We start from the raw sequence: 24,590 nt of genomic DNA on the forward strand, positions 1-24,590 counted from the left end.
AAGGGGACATTTCCAAGCAATTATTTCTCTTGAGACATCTCCCCCTAAACAGAGTATTTCTTAATCTTCGAAAGCAGTCTTCAAGTTAGCTGTCTCAGAAAACATACGTGGAAATGTCAGTAACTTGAGCACACTTAGCAAGTGTGTAGCTAATATTCAAATAGGCAGGCTGCTCCTTGCTCTGTGGTTTCCAAAAGTAATTCCATAATCGAGCGGTTTTCAAAGCGTGGTCCCCGGACCGGATGCAGAGACATCACCTGGGAATGTGATTCTAATGCTCTACCCCAGACTGTAATCTACGTGAGGCTGACTGGTGTTTGAGAACCACAGCGGTGATCAGTCACGTGGGGGAGGCTGGTACAGGTTTTGCAGGTACTCCCGATGTTCACAGGAATTTAGCCAGAGGCTCTTACACTCATAGTAAGTCTATTTTCTACCTCTCTCCAACCACTCACCCAGGAAATTTATATTTACAGTTAACCCCAAACAGAAATTTAGAAACAATTTTTTTCTCTTTGGATTTTAATTGACTTCCTTTATTCTCTTTCACTGACAATATGTGTGTATCCTTAATCCCTGATTTTGTTTAATGCATCAAAGTTTTCTTTCTCTTGGAGAACATTTTCAATGGGAAAATTTATTTTAGCATTTTTCTTCTCAGAAATCTTAAATTTAATTTCATTTTATGAAACTATGTTCACTGGATGGCACATATTTAATGGTTTAAAATGACATAAAACTTAGGCATAATAACAACTGTAGAGCCTAAGTGTCAAAAAAAAGAACAGTTAGTAACTCTCAGTTTTATGACATTTCTTAGATAAGAACTACTGCTCCGTGTCAGCCACGATAATTTGTATTTTGAGCCATACTGCTTCAACAACTCACTTTCTTAATTACTGTGCCTTTTCGCCGTGAATCTTTTGAATTTAGTAGTGGCTTTAATCATTAAGTGTGTGATGTTGTTGACAAATAGGAACATTATTTCATTATATGAAATCCTATCTCTAAACTAAGGGTTTTCTGCATCGTTTGTCAATAAAAACCATTTACAAACTCCTCTGTCTGGCTGTATTATTGATCTGATCCTTAAACTGCAACTAATATGAACATTAATCTGCAAATGGCCATAATTTAAAAATACTTTTGACAAACCATGAAAGGTGCTGCTCACAGTTACTCATCAGTGTCACGTAAACAAACACCCACTTGTAGCTGAATGGGTTTTGTTGTAAAGAAAATTGAAGTTGCTCAATCAAACACAAATCCGAGAGGTTCTTTATCACTTCAATAAACTAATTTTACATGCGAAGATGATGAAAAATGAGAAGGCTAAAACACTCGTGAGGAAGACAGGATTTGTACAAGCATTCCTTTTTCACGGGGTCTTCTTGATAGATTCATGGAGATACGGATCCTAATAAACCACGTTTTAAGAAGCAAGTGATTTCACCCAGGGTGTTGAGTGTGAAAAACGTATTTCACTGACGAGTTTGAAAAGCTCTACCTTAGCCTCAGGGGAGTAGCACCTGTGTCCACAGATAGTTTCGGGCTTTTGACATTTCACTGCCTTGCAGAGCTCAGCACCGTGGTCCTTCATTAACTTCTGGGCTTTAGGGCATGAATGCCAAGTTTTCCGTAAGAGATCATATCCGAGTATGATGCCATTTGGCTTCCCTGGAGACATCCAATCAATCTGAAGGGATCTGCAATGGACAGAATAATCAATACCCCTGAAAAGACAACATTGAACATGGCTGCTATCAGCCATGGCTGATGCTATCATGGCTTCTCAATTAGTCTTCCAGTTTGGTCAAAAGGTCTATTTCATCAACAACTTTCTAATTAAGAAGCTGGCACAGAATAATATATAAAAACTGATATATATATATAAAATATACTTATATACACTACTACCATATATGTTTTGAGAATCAATCAAATCCACTTAAGCTTGAAACTAACACAACATTGTAAATCAATTATACTTTAACAAAAAAGAAAGAAAAAACACTTAAGCTTTTGGGAGAATAACATACGAGTCCAGTGGTCTTCCACTTTAAATTTCAGAGGCAAGAAGAAACTCTTATTCTTCATTAAGAGAAAGGAAGAGAATTAAGAGAAATGGCTAATCAAGAGAATAAAGAGAAAATTTTGATTTAAATAGTAAAAAATGAGACACAAATAATTTGACTTAGTAAAGAGGGTGGAAATTAGAATCTGTGGCAGACTTAATCCCTGCTTAAAATCACCTTCTCCGTTGCCTTCCTTCCCTCAGCTAGGATTAGTGCTTTGACCCAGAGATGCTCTACGGGACGCAACTGGAAGATGGTGGGATGCTGATGAAGGTTCCTAGGAAATTTTAGCTTTCCTGATGTGGCAGTCACCTTTTCATTTTTTCTTTTTTTCTGTTAAATATGATGCCTGGAACTTCAGCAGTCATCTCAATCACCTTGTAACCATTTGAGAAAGACCATAAGAATCACAAAGATGCCTCAGTGGTATCTGGTATAAATGAGTCAATGCCAAGAGCAGTCTACCTCTAGAACTATTTACTTGAGACTCAGTTGTTGGGTGTTTTGTTACTTATAGCCAAAATCAGTGCTCAAATTGATCAAGTATTTTTATCAGTTCATAAGTTGCTAATTTAAGAAATTATCAATAAATTTGTTTACACATAACATTTATAAATCTTATCAATTGAAAAAATTGATTAAGCTCCCTCCAAATATAATTCATCTTAATTTTTGACTCACACTGACAGATTTAGTTCCCCCAGAGTTCTTTATGTACCATGATCAGATATGTTTTCTGGTCAGAAATGTAAGAAATGGAGATTCCTGTAACAAAATACTTTTTATATTATTATGTTCTCAAAGATGTTCGATTTCTAAAAATTGAGCCACGGTTTATTCTGAACATACAAGTGTACAGTTTTGGGCGGTTTGGTGTACAACGGGAGCATAACATCTGACCAAAACTTGACTGCATTTTCAGTGATTTATTAATATTTCATTTGTTATACTAAATGAGATCATAACATAAAGCTGTTCACAAAGGAGTCAACCCTGAATAGACTTGATTTACTCTCATGTAAATGTTCTAGAACTTTAATTCCACACTTACTTGCCAGAATGACACCGCCTGGATGACATACTCGTACCATCTTTAGTCTTTTTTTTTTAAAGAAAATCTATAATAGGACAGTAAAGTTTTTAATAAAGCCTCAGAGATTTGGAAAAGATATATTTTTGCAATATAGCATGGCAAAGAAAGCCTGTCATTTGCAAAACACAAGGTAATTGTAGAATAATTATTTTTGTCCTGATTGTTTTCAAAAAGGAGAGTGATCTCTGACATTCAAGATTAATTTTATTTTTATAATTCTAGAATTTCCAACTACCACAACCATTCACAGTTAGAGGTTACCTTTATACATACAAAATACTCCAGTAAGTACTTTGGAGAATAGAAAGTATATGTGAGTTTAGTCCCTATATTTTGAGCATCTTAAAATAAAGTTAACACAATAACTCATGTTGACCGTCTTTCTGCCATCGGGTAAAATCATATTTTTGTTACATCTTTCACTTTAAGGAGAAGTATGTCTGTACAGGCCAAATTGCTAGACTTTGTCAGAATTCTAAGTGACATCACATATTAGGAATTCAATTAGGCCCAAACATTTACATTAAAAAGCAGCAGTAAGATAAGCCTTGACTTTTTAATAGACTGCTAAAAAAGAAAAAAAGAAAATTATTTCATTTTCTTGAAGTTACAAACATAACACGTTCACTAATAAGACTCTGTAGATAAGAACTTAATGTCACCTATGAGAAAACAGTTTCACAGGTGACTTGTATAGTCACCATTTTTATTCGAAGGTCTTTATCCTGCTTTCAAAATTAATTCCACATCTTGCAGATCCCTCTTTTGTATTCACTGCATAATCAACTACAGAAAGGACTCCACTTAAGTGACATTCAATGGCCTTAACTAGTAAAGCCTAGAAAATACCACGCAGAGCACCATGCCACTGTAACTTCTCTTTCTTGCACAGCGTATCTGTGAAGGGAGACCACCTACAGTTTTAGCAACAGCATGAACAGTTTTGATTTCGAGGTTCTGAGACAGGTCCACTGATGTCAATGACCAAAGAAGAACAGTGGGTTTAACACCTGCCCATCTCTCATTAGAACCAACAAGAATGACCCTGAAAAATCTTGGCGGTTGATTTGAAATGAAGGACATCTCTGAGAACTGTGCACCATTATTTACTGCACTAATGGTTTCACTGCATTGCTGTTTAAGAGTAAAATAGAAGGAACACTCTTAAACCACAGGAATTAATGTTAAATATTAGGGAAACAAGGTGTTTTTTTCTTAATCCATCAGTAAAGGTATGCTCACGGGGAAACATAAACAGACCATGAATCCTCAAATGGATTTTTTTTTTTTTGTAGATTTGTTCATAAAGTAACGATTACTTTATTTAGCTCCCAGAAAACCAGGGACTGAAATTTAAGCTATGTTAATAAAGTTTCTGATTTTCACACACATTTTAGCACACAGATTCATTGCGTGTTTGGACACTTGAGTTGGAGCTATTTCTTTTAAATCATGTCATATTGTTACTAGATTTACTATTCTACTTCTGTCACTAATGTGGCCACCACCACCACAGTATTATTACTTTCAGTTCAAGTACAAAATAACACTGAAGATAGAAATCATTATGGGAAAATAATTTCTTCACCACTTACCTTTATACTGGTAAATATTAAAATAATACAGCTCAGAAAAATTTTTATGAAGAGGCAGGGCTCCCACTGGAACTCTTTAACATTTTATCCTTACATTTTATCACGACTTTTGTGAAAATGTTCTTGTTTGGACAGAGGGAAAAAAAATCTTCATATACTTTAAGATATCCATAGAAATTGTTCTGAAGAGTTCCAACTTCCCTGATCATGTTTACACGGGCCTTTTTTTTTTTTTTTATTCCTATTCAACTTGGTCATTTTGGTCAATCATTTTTATTACACTTGAGTTCTTCAATAGTACTCCATATTACAGTTATCAAAAGTGCTCAGGATGCTTTTAATATGAGACTAAATAAATATAATATGATGACAATATTAATTCTCTGCTCTCAAATCAAATCGCTGAGTGTCTAATTATCTACTAGAATGTTTAGCATAAATTGTAGTAAGTAAAATGTCAAAAGACAAAACTCTGTGTCCTTAAGTATTAGGCGATAAAAAATATGCACACCTGAGGCATGTCATATGTTATGTAGCAATGTAAAATCAAGTGTTTAGATGGGCAGTTCAGGCTACAAGGATTGCAAAAACACATAGATAAGGATCACTGTGTCTAGACTAACAACGGAAGTTTCATGGGAGAAGTGGATGTGGACTTGAATTGGAGTAAGAAAATGGGAAGAACTCTGAGCAGGAAGATCAACAGAGGCAAACACAAGAGCTGGGAATCAGCCCAGGCACACACAGAAGAGTAACGTGAGCAACCTGATGAGCGAACGATTTACATCCGGCAAGAACAGAAGTCAACTTGAATTTAAGAAAAAAAGTTTATGCAGTCCCCAAAATACTGTGTTGAGGAATTTGAGGGGGAAGCAAGGTGATTTTGCAGTGGTATCGCCAGCAGAACAACAAACCTTTTTAGAACGAACAACCTGGCAGATTAGAGTGAAAGAGACTAGGAGCGCGGGAGAAATACCAGTGAGGTACATTGGTAACTTAAATGTGAAAGAATGTTTAACAGTTTTTCGCTTGTTTAGGAACTTCAGCTGTAGCCCCAAACTGAGGGTGAGATGACGCGTTCCTGCCTTTAACCCCGTAAGTATCTTGCTTCTAAAAGGAACAGCAAGATTCTGCTGAGGATAAAACTGCCCTTTAACACTGACCCAACACCCAAACCAACTCCAACTAAACAGAACTCTAGAGCAGTTTTAAAAGTAGGAATGTTAATCAATACTTATTTAGTACCCCCTATATGTCAGGTGTTGTTCCATGAGTGAACAAAACAAAGTCTCTTCTTTCATAAAACTTACATTTTATCAGGGGAAGGTGGACAGTAAACAAACACAAAAGTATGTAACTTGTCAAACTAGTGATCTGAGGAGGCCTCTCAGAAATCTGAAAGCAGGGGTGAAGCAAGTGAATGGGAGCCTCTAGGCAGAGGGAGCAGGCGGTATAGACGCTCTGAGGCATCCATGAGCTTGGCTTGTTGAAGGGCAGTCAAAGAACCCAGTAGGGCAGAACTGGACTGAGCAAGAGAATGGTGGAAAATGAATCAGGTGGGTGTTGGGAGCATGGGATGGGGGATTGCAGCTCATGTAGGATTTTGTGGAACATAGAAGTAACTTAAGATTCATTTCTGAGCACACTGGAAAACCGCCGGAGATTTTTGAGTCACAGAATGAAAAAGGAGTTATTTACTTAGTGAAGAGTGACACTAAATCCACCCCCAGCCCGCCCCTAAAGGTACTCTAGGCTGAGGAAGGCATTCTAAATACATCACTCGGAGAAACTGGAGGCACGCACTTCTCTGGTTGGTACTTAACTAAGACGCAGAAGCATCAAAGCCCAACCTGCAGCTGTCCCTGGAGGGAAGTATAGCAAGGAGTTTGGGAACAGCTTGGCATGGGAGTTGGCAGCCTATACGGCCACAGAAGAGGTGTTTGCTTCTCAGAGAATTCTAATGGCCAGACACTGTCCAGAGCGGCTGTAATGATAGGGTAAGATGACGTGGCCGCACTAGCGATCTTCAGCATGGCACACGTGCACGAGTTTCTTGTGAGCCGGTGGATGCCTTGCAAGGTGGTGAGGCTTGAGCTCCCTTAAAGGCACACTGCCCACAATGGCAGGCTTCCGGGATGCGGGGACTCCAGCAAGAAGAGCCTTTGGGATGTTCTGTTCTGTTGACATCACAGGAGGTCAGCTGCAGAGGGCAACACTTGCATCAGGGAGCTTGGCTTTGTGGAGGTTCTCATGGGTCCTTCTCAAGGAAAACATACACCTGTCTGAGAAAGTGCCACCTGCCACACAGAGGGCTTGATGGCTATCCAGCGATGGCAGTAAAACAGTAACATTAGGAAGAGACATATTTGGAGGAAAGGGAGTAGGTGAGAAAGAGTAAGGAGGAGACAAAGGGCAAACTGGGATCAGTTTGTGAAATGGTGGAATCTTTGAACTATGCATGAGCTTAATATTTTGCTGGAGAGATGGAATGGACTTTTTAATACTTGACCATGAATCTTAATACTAAATTTAGACTGAAAACTAAAAATAATTTGAGTAAATAATTTGAAATAAGATGCTCTGAAGAACTTCTTCAAGAGGTGCAGAAAGGATGTCCAAAAGATTAAGTTTAAGGCAGCAAATAGTAGGCAAAAATAAGGCCTTTCTTCCTTGTATCTCATTGACTTAAGACAGCTACACAAACTTAAATAATAAAAGCATGAATTTTATGGTTATGAGGTGGAGGAAGGGATGGGAAGGGGCAAGTTAGGGATTCGAGATTTATAAATATTAACTACTACATATAAAAATAGATACACAACAAATCTCTTCTGTATAGCACAAGGAACTATATTCAGTATCTTATAGTAACTTATAATGAAAAATAATATGAAAAATAATATATGTATATGCATGTATGACTGAAACATTATGCTGTATCCCAGAAATTGACACATCAAAACTGACTATACTTCAATTAAAAGTAAAATAAACTAAAAAGCATAAACTAGGATTATGATCCTGAAAATGGGAAAAGGAACACATGTGAGAAGACGCTCCCAAAGAAAATACACTAAAATTGATATTTAGTGAAATCAGGGGATTAAAAAAAAAATCAAAGCAGTATGTCCCTGATCATGTGCCTTTGCAGAAATGGATGTTGGAAAAAATGGGTGAGATGAGAATTAACTTCTGAGGCTTGAGGTTATGGAAGTGGTGGGTGGATATCACTACAGAAAATCAGTAGGCAATTGGATACGTGGGGCTAGAGGTTCGGGAGAAACCAGGGCTAAGGTCCTTTGAGAGAAGAGTAGAACTGTGAGAATGCTGGGACTGTCTGAGCAGGAGAGAGTCTTCGTGCTGAGGACACCCACACGTAATGGGTGGATTTGGTATGAAACCAATAAAAGAAACCAATGGGTGTTCAGGGAACCAGGGATCAAGTGGCAGCTAAAAGTCAAAGCGAATTGGGAGGAAAAACTGGATTTTGCTGAGATGCTTACAACGGCCTCTCCAAACCTCAGTGACTGAGCTGCTTCCGTGGGAGCTGCAAAAAGCAGAGAAGTTAGAAGGAGTTTGGGAAAGAGAGGGAGGTGAGAAAACGGAAGTAGTGGTGGTAGAATCTTAAGAATAAGCTCAATATTCTGTAAGGTCTTCTAATCAAACAATGAGTTTGATAATCAGAAATCACTGGCCATCAAAACAGTATTTCCTGAAAGCCATTATGATTATGGGACTATTGATTGGATGTATACGACAGTACTAAATATACTCCAAAGGATGTCTCATTTAAGGTCTTCCCGTATCCTTTAAAGACTCAAACAGAAAATTCCAGTCCAAATTAAAAGCTGTCTCAAGGTGTCCATATTGACTAGAAAGGGAGTTTAGAATATGGGTGAAGAGGTGATTAGATATTCTACATTTACAGCCCAACATTAAAAAAATAAAATAAAATAAAACATGGCTTAAAATTGTTTAATTGTGAAATTATTCCTTCACTGTTCAAGCTAGCAGTCACTGAAAATACCAGAGAGGGAAAATAATGATGGAAGAGACGTCTTGATGCTCAATGTCACAATATATATAAACATACAGAGGCCTCAAAGTTTCACCTCAAATTTGGTGAGGCAAAAAGGGGAAAACTCTTTTTCTATAAGCTATGACTTCTCACACCATCTGCAGTCCCAAGCTATGTACTTTGCAATGACGGAGAATTTCTAAAATGATGATAGTGTTTTAACTTTCATTTAGAGACACAGACTGTGCTTCTGTGGTAAAGACTTCTGAGAAGCTGGTGTATAAAAATATCATTTATATCATTCAGGAGCTTGAGGCACATTTTTAAACAATTATTTGTGGTTGTTACAAAGACATCATGCCTCAGACTTCTCATCAATAATACAGCCTCAAACTGATCTGGAACTATAAAAACCGCCATGGTTCCCATTAAAGGCGATGAGAGACATGACTGGCGTTCTCTCTCTCTCTGCCTGCTTTCCAGTCAGCTTCTTCACGCCTGGAAATCATGCATTTTGGAATACTAGCAATCATGTAATAAAATCCCTTCCTTGTTTATGTTCTTTTCTTAGCTTATCCATTTACGGAGAATAAATAAGTCAACTCCACAGGCAGCCCAGGACCCAGTGAAGCTGTCTGCTGCTGGTCTGTCATATTTCAATCAAAGCCATAAGCAGCCAGCCATCTTCATCCAGCTCAGTCTTGACATGCTCGAGGACCAGAATTAATGAATTAGCTATTGATTAAATTCCACTCTAGCAAATCCACCAAGGCAAATAAATGAACTACCCAGGGCACGTGTAGGCCACGGCCAGACATGTCCGGGTTATCGATCAGTCGTTAGCATTCTTTTGGGATAGAAAAGCAGCTGATGATAATATGACAAGTATGGAAAATGTGATGTAGCAACAGAGTTCCTCCTGGAGGAGTAGCTTATAAAACCAGAAGGGTTCATCTGATCTTTCTACATTTGTGCACTATGGCATATTTGGTTTACGTGTAACAGGGAAAACACGAGTAAGTGGTTATACTGAAGACACTGTAGTCCAAAGCAGTACAGGTCAAGGCCAAAGACAAAGAAGACGAACTCCATGATTACAATCAAACAGGCTGGTATGCTATTGGTATATATTATTGAAATACATGAAAGTTAAAATGTGCCGACTACTACATTTTATCAAAAATAAACAAAGAATCTAAGAAGTATGTGTCTTATTAGTAACTAAAATATTTTAAATGCTTTGGAAACAAACTGTCTACTGACACTTATCTGTAGGGATTTCACATTAGATTTTGCATGATGCTAATATAAAAGAGATTTTCTTTAACAAAAATAAAAACATAACTAACAAGTATACATTGCCAGAAGTATAATGAAATTACACAAAACAATATCATGCACACAAGGAGGCTAACTGCTTTGGTGTTGGTGTAATTTGATTGATGGCCTGGCAGCCTATATCTGCTCATTAGAGTCTTGCCTTTGGAAAGTGTTGCCATGCTATGACAGATCATTTTAAGAAAGGAAAGATTTTACATGCCAATATTTGGTTGTGAATGATTTCCATCAGTTGTTTTGCTAGATCTTTGACCAAAAAAGAAAAAAAGGAAATAAAGTCACCAAAGGCACTGGAATAAAGACTAATATGGTGGAGGGGGACTTTCTGTGCTGGTCAACATGGAGAGAGCCTATTATAGCCTCTTTCTCCCACTAATTACTGCTAAAAAGTTTGCTCAAATTACAAAAAACCACCACCCAAGGACTCTGAAAAGTTAACAACAGAGGCAGATCAGGAGGGGAGCCAAACGTTGAAGAGCAAATATTACAAGATAAATTTCCCATTGTTTCTCCCCTTTTATCTCCTTTCTTTAATTCGAGAGCAGCCCCACTGTGGAAGATCTGAACAATTACATATTCCCCCCAACCAAATACCAGGTTAGCCACTGAGAGGTGCCTGTCTGGGGCAGACATAAAGCAGCATAGCAATGCTTTTGAAAAATGAACTGTTATTGGATCCACTGACCACATAAGGCAAGACAGAATTTTCATATAAAGCTAATCAGTTGATCACCTGCTGAAACAAACAAACAAAAACTTTAACCTTCTTCAGAGGATTTTAACAGGCTCAAGATTATCACACCCTGATACTTAAAATGCCCAGGAAACAGTCCAAAATCACTCAAAATTACATTAATCTAAAGAAAGCTGGAGTGGTTGTATTAGCATTAGATAAAATATATTTGATGACAAGAAAATTATCAGGAAGAAAAAGGAATATCACACAATGATAAAAGGGTCAGTTTACCAAAACACAACAATCGTAAATGTGTATGCACCTAATAATAAAGCATCAAAATACATGGGGCAAAAAACTGATGGTTCTAAAAGAGAAATAGATAAGCCCACAATTATATTTGGAGATTTCAACATTTGTCCCACAATAATAGATAGAACAATGTGGTAGGAAATCATTAAGTGTACAGATGACCAGAACATCACTATACCTCACTATAGCTCAACTTGACCTAATTGACATTTATAAACACTGACAACAGCAGAATACACATTCTCCTCAAGTAGACACACACTATTCACCATGAGAGGTCATATTATAGACCATAAATTAAACCCTAACTAATTTGAAAGTACTGAAATCGTAACACCATGTTTCAGACTATAAAAAAAATGGTACTAGAAATCCACATCTTAAATATATCTGAAAACACTCAAAATATTTGGGAATTAAACAAACTACTTCTAAATAATTTATGAGTCAAAGCAGAAATACTGAGGAAACTAAGATGTATTTTGAACTAAATAAAATAAAATACATTTCAAAATTGTGAAACTCATCTGAAGCAGGGCTCCAAGGAAAATTCATAACATTAAATGGTTATAGTCAACAAAAAGGTCTCAAATCAATAAGGTAAGCCTTCCTCTTTAAGAAACTAGAAAAAAAAAAAAACAGTAAGATAAACCCAAAGGAAGAGGAAGAAAGAAATCAGTAAAGAGCAGAAATTAATGAAATGGAAAACGTAAAATAATAGAGACAATCAATAAAGCCAAAAGACAGTTCTTTGAAAAGATCCACAAAACTGATAAAACTCTAGACTGACTGATTCAAAGAGAGACAACACTTATTACCATTATCAGAAATGAAATAGTGTAAATAAATTCAGACTCGACAAACATTACAACTTTCTGCTATAAATTTAACAAATTTGGTGAAATTAATCAATTTTTTGCAAACACAGGATATACATTTCACTCAAGAAGACAAGATAGCTTGAATCATCCCATAGTGTTAAGAAAATTGAATTCTGAGTAAAATACCTTTCAACAAAGAAAACTCCAGGCAAAGATGAGTTTCACTGGTGAATTCTACCAACATTTAAGAAATAAATAGTTTTTTCACACAATCTCTTCCAGAAAATACAAGAGGAGGGAATATTTCCCAACTTATTTTATGGGCCTGAATTACCATGTTACCAAAACCAAGCAAAAACATTATAAGAAATAAAAACAGTTTACTATATTTTATGAGGATAGTTATAAACATCTTCAACAAGATAACAGCAAATTGCACCCAGCATTATATAAAAAGGAAAATACATCACAGTAAAGTGTGGTTTATCCAGATAATATAGGCTAGTTAACTGAAGATCAATCAATATAATTAACCATATTAACAAATCAAAATGCAGAAAATGCATTTAACAAAATTTGATGTCTATTTATGATGAAACTCTCAGCAATTAGAAATAAAAGGGAAGTCTTTAACCTGATAAAAGGCATCTCCAAAAAATCCATAGGCAATATCATATGTAATGGTAAAAGAACAGGAATGAGTCAAGGATATCCGTCTTATTGAACTAGCCAAGGCAATAAGGCAGGATAAAGAAATAAAAGGCATACAGATTTTGAAGGAAGAAATAAACTGTTTCTTTTTGCAGAAGATCTATGTAGACACAGGGAATCACCAAGAAGTTTCTAAAGGCTCCTAAAACTCATAATGAGTTAAGCAAGATTGCTGAATACAAGGTCATTATACCATAAATGTTTCATACACTAGCAAAAAAAAAAAAATTGGATTTCAATGTTTTTAAAGAACCATTAATAGCATCCCCCATATAAATCTAATGAAATACGTGTAGGATCTGAACACTGAATTCTACAAAATACTGAGAAAATAGGTGAAAGAGGATGCAATAAATGAACAGCATACTGTGTTTATGAACTGGAAGATGTGCTATTGTTAAGGTGTAAATTCTCTTTGAACTGAACTGTAAATGAAATGCAGTCCTAATTAAAATCTCAGAAGGATTTTGTAGATATTGACAAGCTGATTCTAAAATTTACATGGAAAGGAAAAGTAATGAGAATAGTACGAACAATTTTTTAAAAATGGACAATGTTGAAGAATAATACATGTTTTTATAACTTACTGTAAAGCCACAGTAATCAAAATTGTATGATATTGGTAAATGAATATGCATACTGATAAACTGAACAAAGTAGAGAGTTCAACAATGACCTACTAAATGTGTTAAATTGATTTTGACTAAGGTACAAAAAGTGGTTCAATGGAGAAGAATAGCCTTTATAACAGTGTTGGAAAAAACTCCTAGTTATTTACCCACATGAAATGAGAACCTATGTTCATATAAAAACCTGTACATATATGTTTATAGCAATTTTATTCAGTTACCAAGAACTGTAAACTACCCAAATGATACACAAATCGTGGTATACTCATACAATGGAATATTATTCCATAATAAAATTAATAAACTACTGATATGTACAACATGGATGAGTCTTAATGCATTGTGTAGAGTGAAAGAAGCCAAACTTAAATGGGTACATACTGGATGATTCCATTTATAAGACAATATGGAGCAGGCAAAATTATAGAGAACAGAACAGAGCAGTGTTTGCTCAGTTTGGGGGAGGGAGGAGGAGGAATTGGCTATAAAGGAGCAGTGTGAAAAAAATATTTTAACACAGTGAGACTGGGTTATATCTTAATTGTAGTGGTGTTTACACAACTCTATGTATCTGTCAAAACCTGTAGAACTGTGAAGCAAAAAATTGTCTTTAAATTTCTCTATTGTTGTTGTCACCTGCTTTGTCATTTTCCTTGCTCTTGTATAATATCCTGTTTAATGTTTTTGCCACCAATTTAATATATTTGGGGACAAGCAATCTTTAACTACAACTAAAAATATTTTTTCTCTGTTACCATCTGCAAGAATCTTCTTAAAAATATCTTAGAAACAGACACACACATGGGCATTTGCTCAATTTCTATAAAAGCTTCCATATTATTTTTAGCTATATATAAATCTGTAATCTGACATATTCCCTAATGCCATTCACCTGGGCTTGAGTCACGGGGACGCGAACATAAGAAATCTGACAACATCCACCCACCTACCTATATTTCTTCCTTGAGTTCTGTAAGAGTGAACTCAAATGTCACATCTTTCATGACACTTCCACTGATAATCATGGGCAGAGTTTGGTATTTTTTCTTTATGCACTTCTTGCACATTATAAACTTCTGTTATAGTGTTTTTCACACTGTTCTATAAACATTTGTTTACAGCATGTCTCCCACAGTAGACTGGAACCATGAAAATTTAGAATCATGTCTTGTACTTCTTTGTATTACTTTTGCTTCTTATATTATTATAGCCACAAATGTGTTTGCTGAATACATAAATAAAGGTCTCTAGTGCCCTTTAAACCTGACCACTTACCCCCTGCAAGGTAGGTAATCCTGTGGCTAGGTGGTGAATATCTGCTAAGGGGATTATCAATTAATTAACATACCCCATATTAGATAGATATCTATCATGTGTTTGATAGAAAATGTACTCAAAAAGATATGATTTTTGCCCTGAAGATCTAAGAATCTAATTACTTGAGTTTTTTCTAATTATTTTAATCACTAGTTCCCCAAAACATTACAGATATTTTTGAACTGATTAAAAAAGAAAAGACCTAGAACTTTCAATATGTCATAAAGGAATCCTTTGGAACTGAAATATTTTATAACAGATTGATTATCTCAGTGTGCATGTGTGTACACAGCGAGTGTGTGTGTGTGTGTTTAGCTAGATAAAGAGTGATTCATTTGGCTGGGACAAGAGTATGATGTGGGAGTAACTCAGATGTCTTTCTCTAGCCTCAACTTGATACAGACAGATGAAAACTTCATGTCACTATTGGCTTGGGGAACTTTGATGTTAAATCTTCTTCTCCTTCTTGCTAATTTTGAATTGCAAGAGGCATATTTTCAAAATATGGTCACTGATCAGCAAAAAAATTATGAAAAGAAAGGGATTCTACAAAGAACCTCATAAAATTAGTAATGGTTATCCAATGATTTATCTTCCCTAATTATTTTACAGATATTTCTAGCTTTAGGGAAATCTGATATACGTAAATCTAATTTTTTTCAAAGAGATTAGATTAGAAAGTAATTTTTGTATTATTTGCCTCATAAGAGGATTTACTAAAGGACATATTTAAGTAAAGGAACTCTTCCATGCATTCCAGCATTTGCCCACAAATGGCTAAGGAGAAGGAAGTGAAGCTGGGCAATCAGGGAAATCAAAGATTAAATATCAGGGGATGTGTCCAGTGAACAGCAGCACCTAGTAATATCAAAAATTTGATTTATGCACATATTTATAACAGTTTACTTAATGAGATTGTCATGGTTGGTAAGATACCTATGATTTTTATTTTCATTCCTTATGATCAGTTCTTCAGATTAACTGTCAAAAAATGTATACCTTGAAGTGATGTTACGGATTGTGGGAGTTGGTAGATCACTTGGAGTATCTTCCACAGTGGTGATTTGGGTTCCATTGCTTTTCACACAGGCATATTTTGTGCAGACTGCAACCTGCAAACATTAGTTTACAAAAGAATAAATACTTTCAAAATACAGGCTGCCAATGGACTGAATCCCACCCACCCTCATTTCACACAATTCCCTTATAGTTCTCTCTAGCCTCTTAGAGTTTAGTAAATACTAACTTTTTTATGTTGACTCCAGTGGGACAAGCTGAAAATAGAGTGCTGAAATGGCTGATTATATTACCCTGGGTTGCACTTGTGCATAAATCAAAACATTAAAGTTCTTAATGTGTTTTGAATTTAGTAAAGTTTGTTTCACATAGATTCAATTGTAATATTTAAGGATGGAAATGAAATCTGAAAGCTGCTACAGAAATAATGTAATTTCATTTAAAGTAATGCATCTGTACATGAGATAGAAGCATTACATTGAGTGACTTTACGACATCCTATAGGTGGTTGACAGAAGAAATTGTCAATATTTTGAGCTCACCATTGTAACTACATAGTGATAACTTTAATGATTTAAGGGAAAGAATGAACACAATATACGTAGTTTAAATTCCATTTTGTTCAAGGGATATTTCATTAAAATAATTTTTTCAGGGCAATAAAAGTTAATATTCTAAAGAGTAGGTAAGATTTTTGTTAAGTCCTCCTGGAAATAAGAAGCGATATACTTTTTTGTGCGCGTTCTTTAATTATGTGATTAAAAGGCAAAAATAGAACACCATAAAAACTGAAATAAGCTCAGGACAACTGATCTAGTGATGAAAATGGTGATGTTTAGTTTCTGGTTCCAACTATTCAGAAAGAAACAGACTTATTAATCTATTCGGAACTCAGGGAACAGAAGACGCTTACGTGACAGTTTGCAGGCATCATACGTTATCACTGCATACTGCTCTCTAGATCTGTAACCAGGTAGGGTATAGTGATGATATCTTCTGGAAGTCTTGACACTTCACAACAAATAGCCTAAATGCTAATGTCTAATGGAAGAAAAATGAGGCCGAGAGAAGCCTTCCAATATGGCTGAGCTATTTTATATCCATTTGTTTCAGCTGCAAGTGTATTTTTACCTTAATCACAGCAGAAAATCATCATTCACCCTTTAATTCTGCCACCTAATCTGAATAAAAACTGAGGAGGGTGGGACAACTAAAGATTAGAAATCAGGTTCATCAAGCATCAGTAACACAGGGGGAGCCTCAGTTAGAGGAAGGAGAGACAAATGGCTGTACAAGAGATTGCTGGTGAACATCCACAGAGCAATATCCTCCTGCTCTCAATTAAGGATAAGCCAAAGAGGACCCGCACTGTTTCCAATGCTAGTTTACTTCTAGCATCTAATACATAAGCGGAGAAGGGGTGCTAAGTACTGATGAGTCTTAAACACTAATACGGAGCTTTTAAGCAAAGCAGTTCTCTGGATTTGAATGGCATTTGAGATACATGTGATGTTCACTGTATTTAGTAGCTACGTCATTTTCTTCATGGGGTAGTTTGCACCTAAATGGGAACTGAGGCATATTTTTACAATGCTGTTTAAGTTGTGTGATTTATTTATGCCATACAGTATTTGGAACTAATATCTAGTAGATACGTAAACACTATCAAGGGTCTTTACTCTGAGTATGACCAATTAAACCCCAAACAACTCACAGGCAGATGCACTTAAAATATGCTCGTTGTAATAGAATTAATAACAATAAAACTTCATGACTATTGGGAAACAGTTGACCATACGATGCATATTGAGATGACTCAAAACCAACTCAACTAAATCTTTTTATGTACCAAATATTACGATGGGTACTTGCACAAATAATTTTATTGAATCTTACAACTTCATTTTCAGAAGCTTGCAAATGGCGGTGGGCAGGGTGAAGAGGGGTCAGAGAAATCCAGGAATATGATCAAGCTGAGAAAATACGAAAGATCTGATTCAGGCTTTACTGTACCCCATTGTCTTATCATCTAAATCACAAGCATAGCTTTAAGTTCTAAACTACTTAGGCGTATTCCAGTGATTGTCCAGAAAGCTATTGCCTTGACTTTACAGAAATGTGTCAGTATTTTAAATTCTCTCACTAATATTTGGGGTATCTTTCTGGTGCTGCAGCTTTATTGTATAATATGGGAGTGAAGCACAAATATGAAGGTTTACATATTTATATTACAAATAAATAAAACTGAATCAAAATTGAAATTATTATTTCCTATAGAAAGGGATAGATAAAATGATTCATTCAAAAAAGTAGACACTTTGGTGTATCTCCATGTATGCTTTAAAATCAATAGCTATTTTATTTCCTGTTTTTCAGAAGGGATTTATATAGAGAATAGTTTTAAAGTATTTGGTGTATCAATTAAGCATGTATTTTAAAAGGAGCCAAATCATCTTTGACGTCATAAATAAAGATCATTGAAATCTGATGTTCAAATTTCCAGTAATGCAACAACTATTTCAAGTGCAGTATTCCTGGACTGTGAAGACTTTAACAAAAATATAATTATAGTTATCAAGAATAAGAACATCTTAGTCACCACCACCAAAATTTAAGTATTAGATTCTAATTTGGATTTTTGTCTCCTCATCTATTTCCATGTACCAAATCTGATAAAAATGCACTCTCCTCAGGCCATTACTGACTCAAACCAACAGGTATGAGTGAAGCCTGCCATGGTAGAGCATGCCTAGAACAGTTGCATGACAACTCCTGCTTCGTGGTGAGAAAGCTGGTGCTGGATATGTGTGCACAGCATCCAGGCATCTCCCCGCCAGGATGTATTCTGAGTCCTGATAAAGCAAATGAATACACTGCCTTTTGAGGACTCAGCTGGCTTTCTCCATCAGGGACCCAGAGGAAAATACAGCAAATCCTTCATTGCCTTCCTGTAGTAACCTTGTTTATAAAGCTAATTTTCTAATTACTTTGAATGTGATTTTTATTTTACAATGTGATCTATGATCTACACATACATATAGATTCACTCTGAGTCATGAACATACATATCAGTCCACATGGTTCATGCTAAGATAACTTGGGCAGGTTGATGGAAATCATGAAGTATAACAAAAAATATCAATGTACCTTTCTTCTTTTATGAAATATCTTCTTATGTCATTTTCTTGGGAAACCAGGCCTAGGAGGAGGAGGGGCTAAAGCTCTGGTTGTAGATGATTACGTATGTTTCACTTTCAAACGCAGAGGAAAATGGAGGTTGGGAAAATGAAAGAGGTGGCACTTAACGAACAGAGCCAGTGACAGGTCTTCTGTGGCCAAATAAAATTTCCATGCTTAATATCTTCCGAAAGTTACTTACAAAGTTCTTATAAAATTCTAGAAGCAGCATAGGTCGTTTAAAAATTTACTAAGTTGCAACCCTTCTCTATAAACTTAGAGTTGCTGAAACACGCTTTTTATCACTAATTTTTGCATTTAGCCTTGTTATCTTTTATATCCCAGCATTCTAACAAGATTTCCAGTTCCTTGAGGATCAGTTTCTTGATTTATATGCCTTAGTATTCTATTTATTTATTTATGTATGTATGTATGTATGTATGTATGTATGTATGTATGTATGTATGTAGGTAGGTAGGTAGGTAGGTAGGTAGGTAATACATACATAGGTATGTATGTATTATTTATATATATATTATTTTATTTTATTTTATTTTTTACTTTTAAGATAGTAGATCTCAAAGAGATATCTATGATTTTGGTCTCAGATGGTCAATGCACTCTCTGAAATTGCATGTGACCATTTGTCATACAAATACATACATGTTTTTCTGGGGTAGTGTACCCAGACTTCATCAGATTCTCAAAGAGGCCCAAGGGCAAAGAAGGTAAATACTACTGCTATCACATAGGTGAGGGTCATTGAACGTTTGTTGTATGATGAGCAGATATATTTCTTTCACCCTCAAGTAAAATCTTTTAATATTTTTGTCTGCCATATATTCACTTATTATTGTTCTTTCGTCTGAATCACGGAATGCGAGAGGTGGACAGAATGTTTTAAGTCATGTAGACCTTCGCTCTTACAAAAGAGATAACTGACACCAAGTAAGGTTACATAACTTCCCCAAAGTTGTTAAATCAGTAAACAGCAGAAATAGGAATAGAAGGAATATCTCCACAATCATAGGCTTATTCTGAATCTGCCATCAGTAAAAGAGCCAGGAAAAAGGGCAAGCTGCTTGGCAAAAATTATTGCAGACATGTGATTTGCTTCATTTTGCCAGTGAGGGTACCACCACCATCCTCATCACCATCTTCATCACCATCAACACCATCCCCTTCCATATTACATCGTCCCCTCTCCAGTGACTCGTGTTTGCCCACAATGAACAGATTTAATCCAGATCAATTTCCCCCTTTTCTCTCCTCTTCCCCACCAAATAAATAATCTGTAACCAGGATGGAAGGTATTTGCGAAGAGACATAACCCAGCATGTTTTATTTAACACACTCATAAGCTTACCCATCAAAAAAACAACGTTCTAACCTGAATGTCATAGATAGTGAAGGGAGACAGGTCTCGCAGAAGGAAAGATCCGGGCACATTTATTCCAGTCTTGTGCAGCTTATTATTTACATAGACAGAATATTCAGTGACAACACCATTTGGGTTTGAAGGAGCTGTCCAGATGACACGTACAGCTGTACTGTTGATGATGACAACCTCTGGAGGGAGCATGCCCTGAGGCTCTAGAATTAAAGGAAGAAACTGAATAAACTCCAGCTGTCTCTGAAAAAGCACTTGTTAAACTAAATGCCGATTAGTATTTAGGTTTAGCGAGAAGGGTTTGTTGCTTATCTGCTTTCCTCTGATGAAGTTATCACAGTCTGCAGTCCTCTGCAAATTGGCTTATTATACTCTCAGTTAGAAACCGTAAGAATTGGTGGTAAAAGGCTTTCTACCACCAGCATAGTGATGATCTTCAATACTATGTGACCAGTGGGATATGATGATAAATTATTCACCCATCTGCACCACTAACACTTATCTATTATTTGTCTCTTTTCCCATCCCTTTACTCCATACCTCCTGGGGTAGGGTGGGGAAAAAAAAGGAAAAGAAAATTTGCTCCTTAAGCAAAAAATATAACTCAGATACACTGAGGCTGGTGGAACGTGAAAAATCATTTGATGTTACTAGCTTGTAACTCAAGCGATATGAAGCAATAATGCAATATTGTCATTATGTAAATGATTTTGAATGTTGATTACCATAGGTAATGATGAAGTCTAACATTAGAAAAAAAATCTTGCTTGGCGTTAAATTACACAATTATTCAAGCATGTCAGAAATAACTATGCAAAGACCTATTTTTATCAGAAGAACCCATCTTAACTAGTTGAAAAATTGTCCTTGTGATCCATTCTATTTTATAAACAAAAGGTGTCGACCTTTGGCACTGCAAAGGGAAATGGGTTCCATACTTAAAGTGCTCTGCTAATGACCTGGAACGCTTGCTTGGGAGGTAATGATATTATAATGTTTATAATGAGACTTTATAAAGCCAAAAAGATTAGAAAAACCATTCCAAACACATTTCAGATTCACAAGTTGCTTCCGTTGCTTCCTCCCCCTTGCTAACTGGCTTAGAAATGACTCATAGGCAATTTTTCTCAGTGGCTGAACTTCCACCTACTATTTCTGGTGACTCAGGGAGGGACCTCACTGTGCTTGGCTGTCGTTTTGAAAAGCACACTGCTTCTGAGAGCAATTCTTAAAAAAAAAAAAAAAAAGAAAAGAACTGTTTCTAAATGTCACCATTTATTGATGTGAACTCAGCTCCAAACTAAGCATACACTGAAACGAACGGGAACAAACTGGGCTAACACCCCATTATTGGAGCCTTGCGCAGCTGTCTCCATGGGACCACTTATTGATCTGCCACTTGACGACAGCCAGCACTTAAGCATTTTAGCTCCGACCCCCTTCCCTCCAACACCGGAAATTTTATAATGGAAGGATGACTGATCTCAACCTCAGCGAGAATCAATCAATTTCATTCGCATCTCTGAAGCTGAGAGTATCCCTTGAAATCTGGACTCACCCCCATCGCAAGTGGTCACACGCAGGACTTCACTGCTGATGCTGTGGACGCCGTTGAAAACAGAGAGAAAAATCCGATACTCGGTGTTTGGAATTAAATGGCCAATGACATGAGAGTTTACATCTGGGAGGATTTTTAGAGATTCATTTGAGGTAGCCGAACTCCAAAAAAGTGTATAATATTCAACATCACCTTGTAGGTCTTGAAAAGCTGTTAACAATAAACACAGGACACTGTAAATGTAGCTGATGTAAGAGTCTCAGGAGGAAAAGACAGAGAATCAACTCTGTCGTTAGCGATCCCTAGAATGAAAAACAGAAAAGCTTATGTAACTTACCTTATAGTGGCACTGGGTTTTATCTATTTATTTTTTTTAACAGATTTCCTCCCCAGCCTCCCTTCCCATAATTAACTGCATGGAGTCCTAACTTCATAGGAAAATAAACTTTAAAATTTCCCTTAAATATTTTAATTATGCTGCTTCTACTTATTCAACTAATCTTCAAAACTTTGACATAACACTTACGAAAGGAAACGGAGAGTAAAATAAAGATATGCAGTATGTGGAACAACTTCTGTTTATTAGTAAAATAATCCCAGAGAGAAATCTAGGCTAACACAGATAAGGGCATATCCTGACACAGATCCTAAAAGTCAAGGCATTTTTTTTAACGTGCTAACAAAATCTTCAAAATGATACCTAGAAGAATGTTTAGACAGATATCCTATTATGTACACTGCTGACGTAGCAGAGCGATACAGGATCTCCTTGAGGATTCCCTCAGTAGGATCCTACAATGGTATCTGAATTTTGATCAAGGCTTTCATCCTTTTCTCCTAGTTCATTGTGTCTCCATAATGTGGATAAGGTCATAAAGGATGCTAAAATCAATCACTTACTGTCTCACAAATATAACTCATCAATTCCTCAAACCTCATCCTTTCAAAGACCAGTGTTTTTCTTTTTCCTCTTCCACCCAATGTCTACGTTCTTGCACTAAGTTCTGCTTCTTACAATCCTCCTACAACGATGCTTTAAAAGGAAGGCATAAAACACCCATATTTTCTTAGTAGGAAGTGGTCTACTGCTCTGCTTACACTAATATGAGTTTTGAGACCTTAAGTAGGATCTATTACCTTGATTTGTGTTAGGGTTGGGGGGGAGGTGGAGCTTAGGTTTATAAGTCTTCTGAAATTGTATGTACAAGCTTGTGTTAGAACAGTCCAACAGCACAAAGCAAGGACTGGGAGGAAAAGGGGGCATTTGTCTTAGTGGTTATTGCAGTACAGTGTCTCTACAATGCGAAGTCCTAGCATGTGGTCCTGTAAAAGAATATGACTTTGGGAACTGTATGACTTTCTTTTAAGAACCCCTGTTCATTAAGATCTTGGGGGTCTTACAAAAAAACTGAATGGTGGTTTGATTGTCGGTATTTGGGGTTTCCTGAACACACTACTGCTTTGATCTAACATCCAGCAATAGTTAACGGTTTATACGCCAGTATAATTGAAATAGTTTACAGTAAGAGATCTTTAGCAAGTACTTTGGAAAACTTTGGGGATTGAAATGTTTTTCTCTGACGTCACAAAATGCAAGCACCTTTAGTCAGGTCATTATTACGCATTCTCAGGAACTGGTTGTCCATGTCCTTCAGGATTTTCCCAAATGACAGCATCAGTCAAGTACAGCAAAGCCACTAGTTCTGTGAGAGTAAAAGCTCCCTCTGTCATTAGAATTATTTTCTGCTGCCTTAGGGTACTACTACTCACTGATTTGAGGCAGCTAAGATATAATAGAAAGTGCGCTAGGTTTGAAGTTCACATTGTATTTTAGGTTGTTAAGTGAGCAGGCTGGTTAGAAATTCAAGCCCTAAATATATATTAATAAAGCGCTTTCAAATTCTACTTACAAATATTGGTGGACTTTACTGGGGTTATGAAATGCACCTGCTATCTCTTCTATCAAGTTCCAATTAATGGGCCTGTGTATATACATTGAAAATATTGGGACTAGCGTCATAAGTTCAAGATAAGCATAGATTATATGCCAATTATCTGGATGGAATTCCATTAAGTGCCCATTCCTAGCCATGCACCATGTGTCACCCCCTCTGAAATAGAAGAGAATCTACTGCCCCAAAGAAGAAAGGAAAGATGGTGATTCAGGCCCACTGGTTATGTCTTACTCCATGAGACAGAGGCTCTTCTAACAGGAAACAGGCAGCATCTCTGGGCAAAGAGTGCCAGATTTCTGCACTGCCCTGCCTCTCGCCAACACCTGCTTCAACAATTCTCTTTCTTCATTCACTGACATTACAGTGCAGAGTCCAAAACTCAGAAAAATAGTAGAAACACCTTTTATCTTCATATTCCTAGTCATTTTATGAGGCAGCCTGGGAGCAGGACAGGCATAGGAGGATGCTTTTCTGGTGTTCAAACAAAGATTTCAAACTTCAGTGAGCTCTTGCTAAGTCAGTGAGCCATCTAAGAGGCCTAAGAAGACGCCCCCTCAGTTCCACAGGCAGCACAAATTAAAGGTCACTGACCTTGAGCTGACCTTTGAGAGAGGAATGCCATTAGAACTGAAATAGCTGGTATGAGGTGCCACACAGTCCCTGTGTATCGGTAAAAGCTGGGCCTGAGTATATTCTTATTTTTTAGAAGAGAAAAACATAAGTTACCAGGCTTCTTTATGGCATGAGATAAGGGAAACACTGTCTAGAGCCTTCAAGAGCAGAACTTGTTTCTCCGTGTACTACTTCTATGCAAATCAGATGGAAGTTTTAAAAACATTTGCCTGGTGTTCTTAAAAATAACAACAGGGACGTGACTGTGAAAAAGATGCCTCTGTGAAACAGGTGCC

General features: G+C 36.5%; 1 protein-coding gene across 1 annotated transcript in view; it reads right to left on the bottom strand.

Annotated features, from left to right (window-relative positions):
* USH2A (usherin) overlaps positions 1-24,590 on the bottom strand; it is a 642,834-nt gene that overhangs the window by 165,511 nt on the left and 452,733 nt on the right. The window contains exons 44-47 of the mRNA XM_074351610.1: positions 21,728-21,937; positions 20,170-20,372; positions 15,585-15,697; positions 1,508-1,706 (exon numbers count right to left, since the gene is read on the bottom strand). Of these exons, the coding sequence (XP_074207711.1) occupies positions 1,508-1,706; positions 15,585-15,697; positions 20,170-20,372; positions 21,728-21,937 (725 nt within the window). The remainder of the gene's footprint in view (positions 1-1,507; positions 1,707-15,584; positions 15,698-20,169; positions 20,373-21,727; positions 21,938-24,590) is intronic.

Source organism: Camelus bactrianus, chromosome 23, assembly GCF_048773025.1.
Source record: "Camelus bactrianus isolate YW-2024 breed Bactrian camel chromosome 23, ASM4877302v1, whole genome shotgun sequence".
Taxonomy (NCBI): Eukaryota; Metazoa; Chordata; class Mammalia; order Artiodactyla; family Camelidae; genus Camelus; species Camelus bactrianus.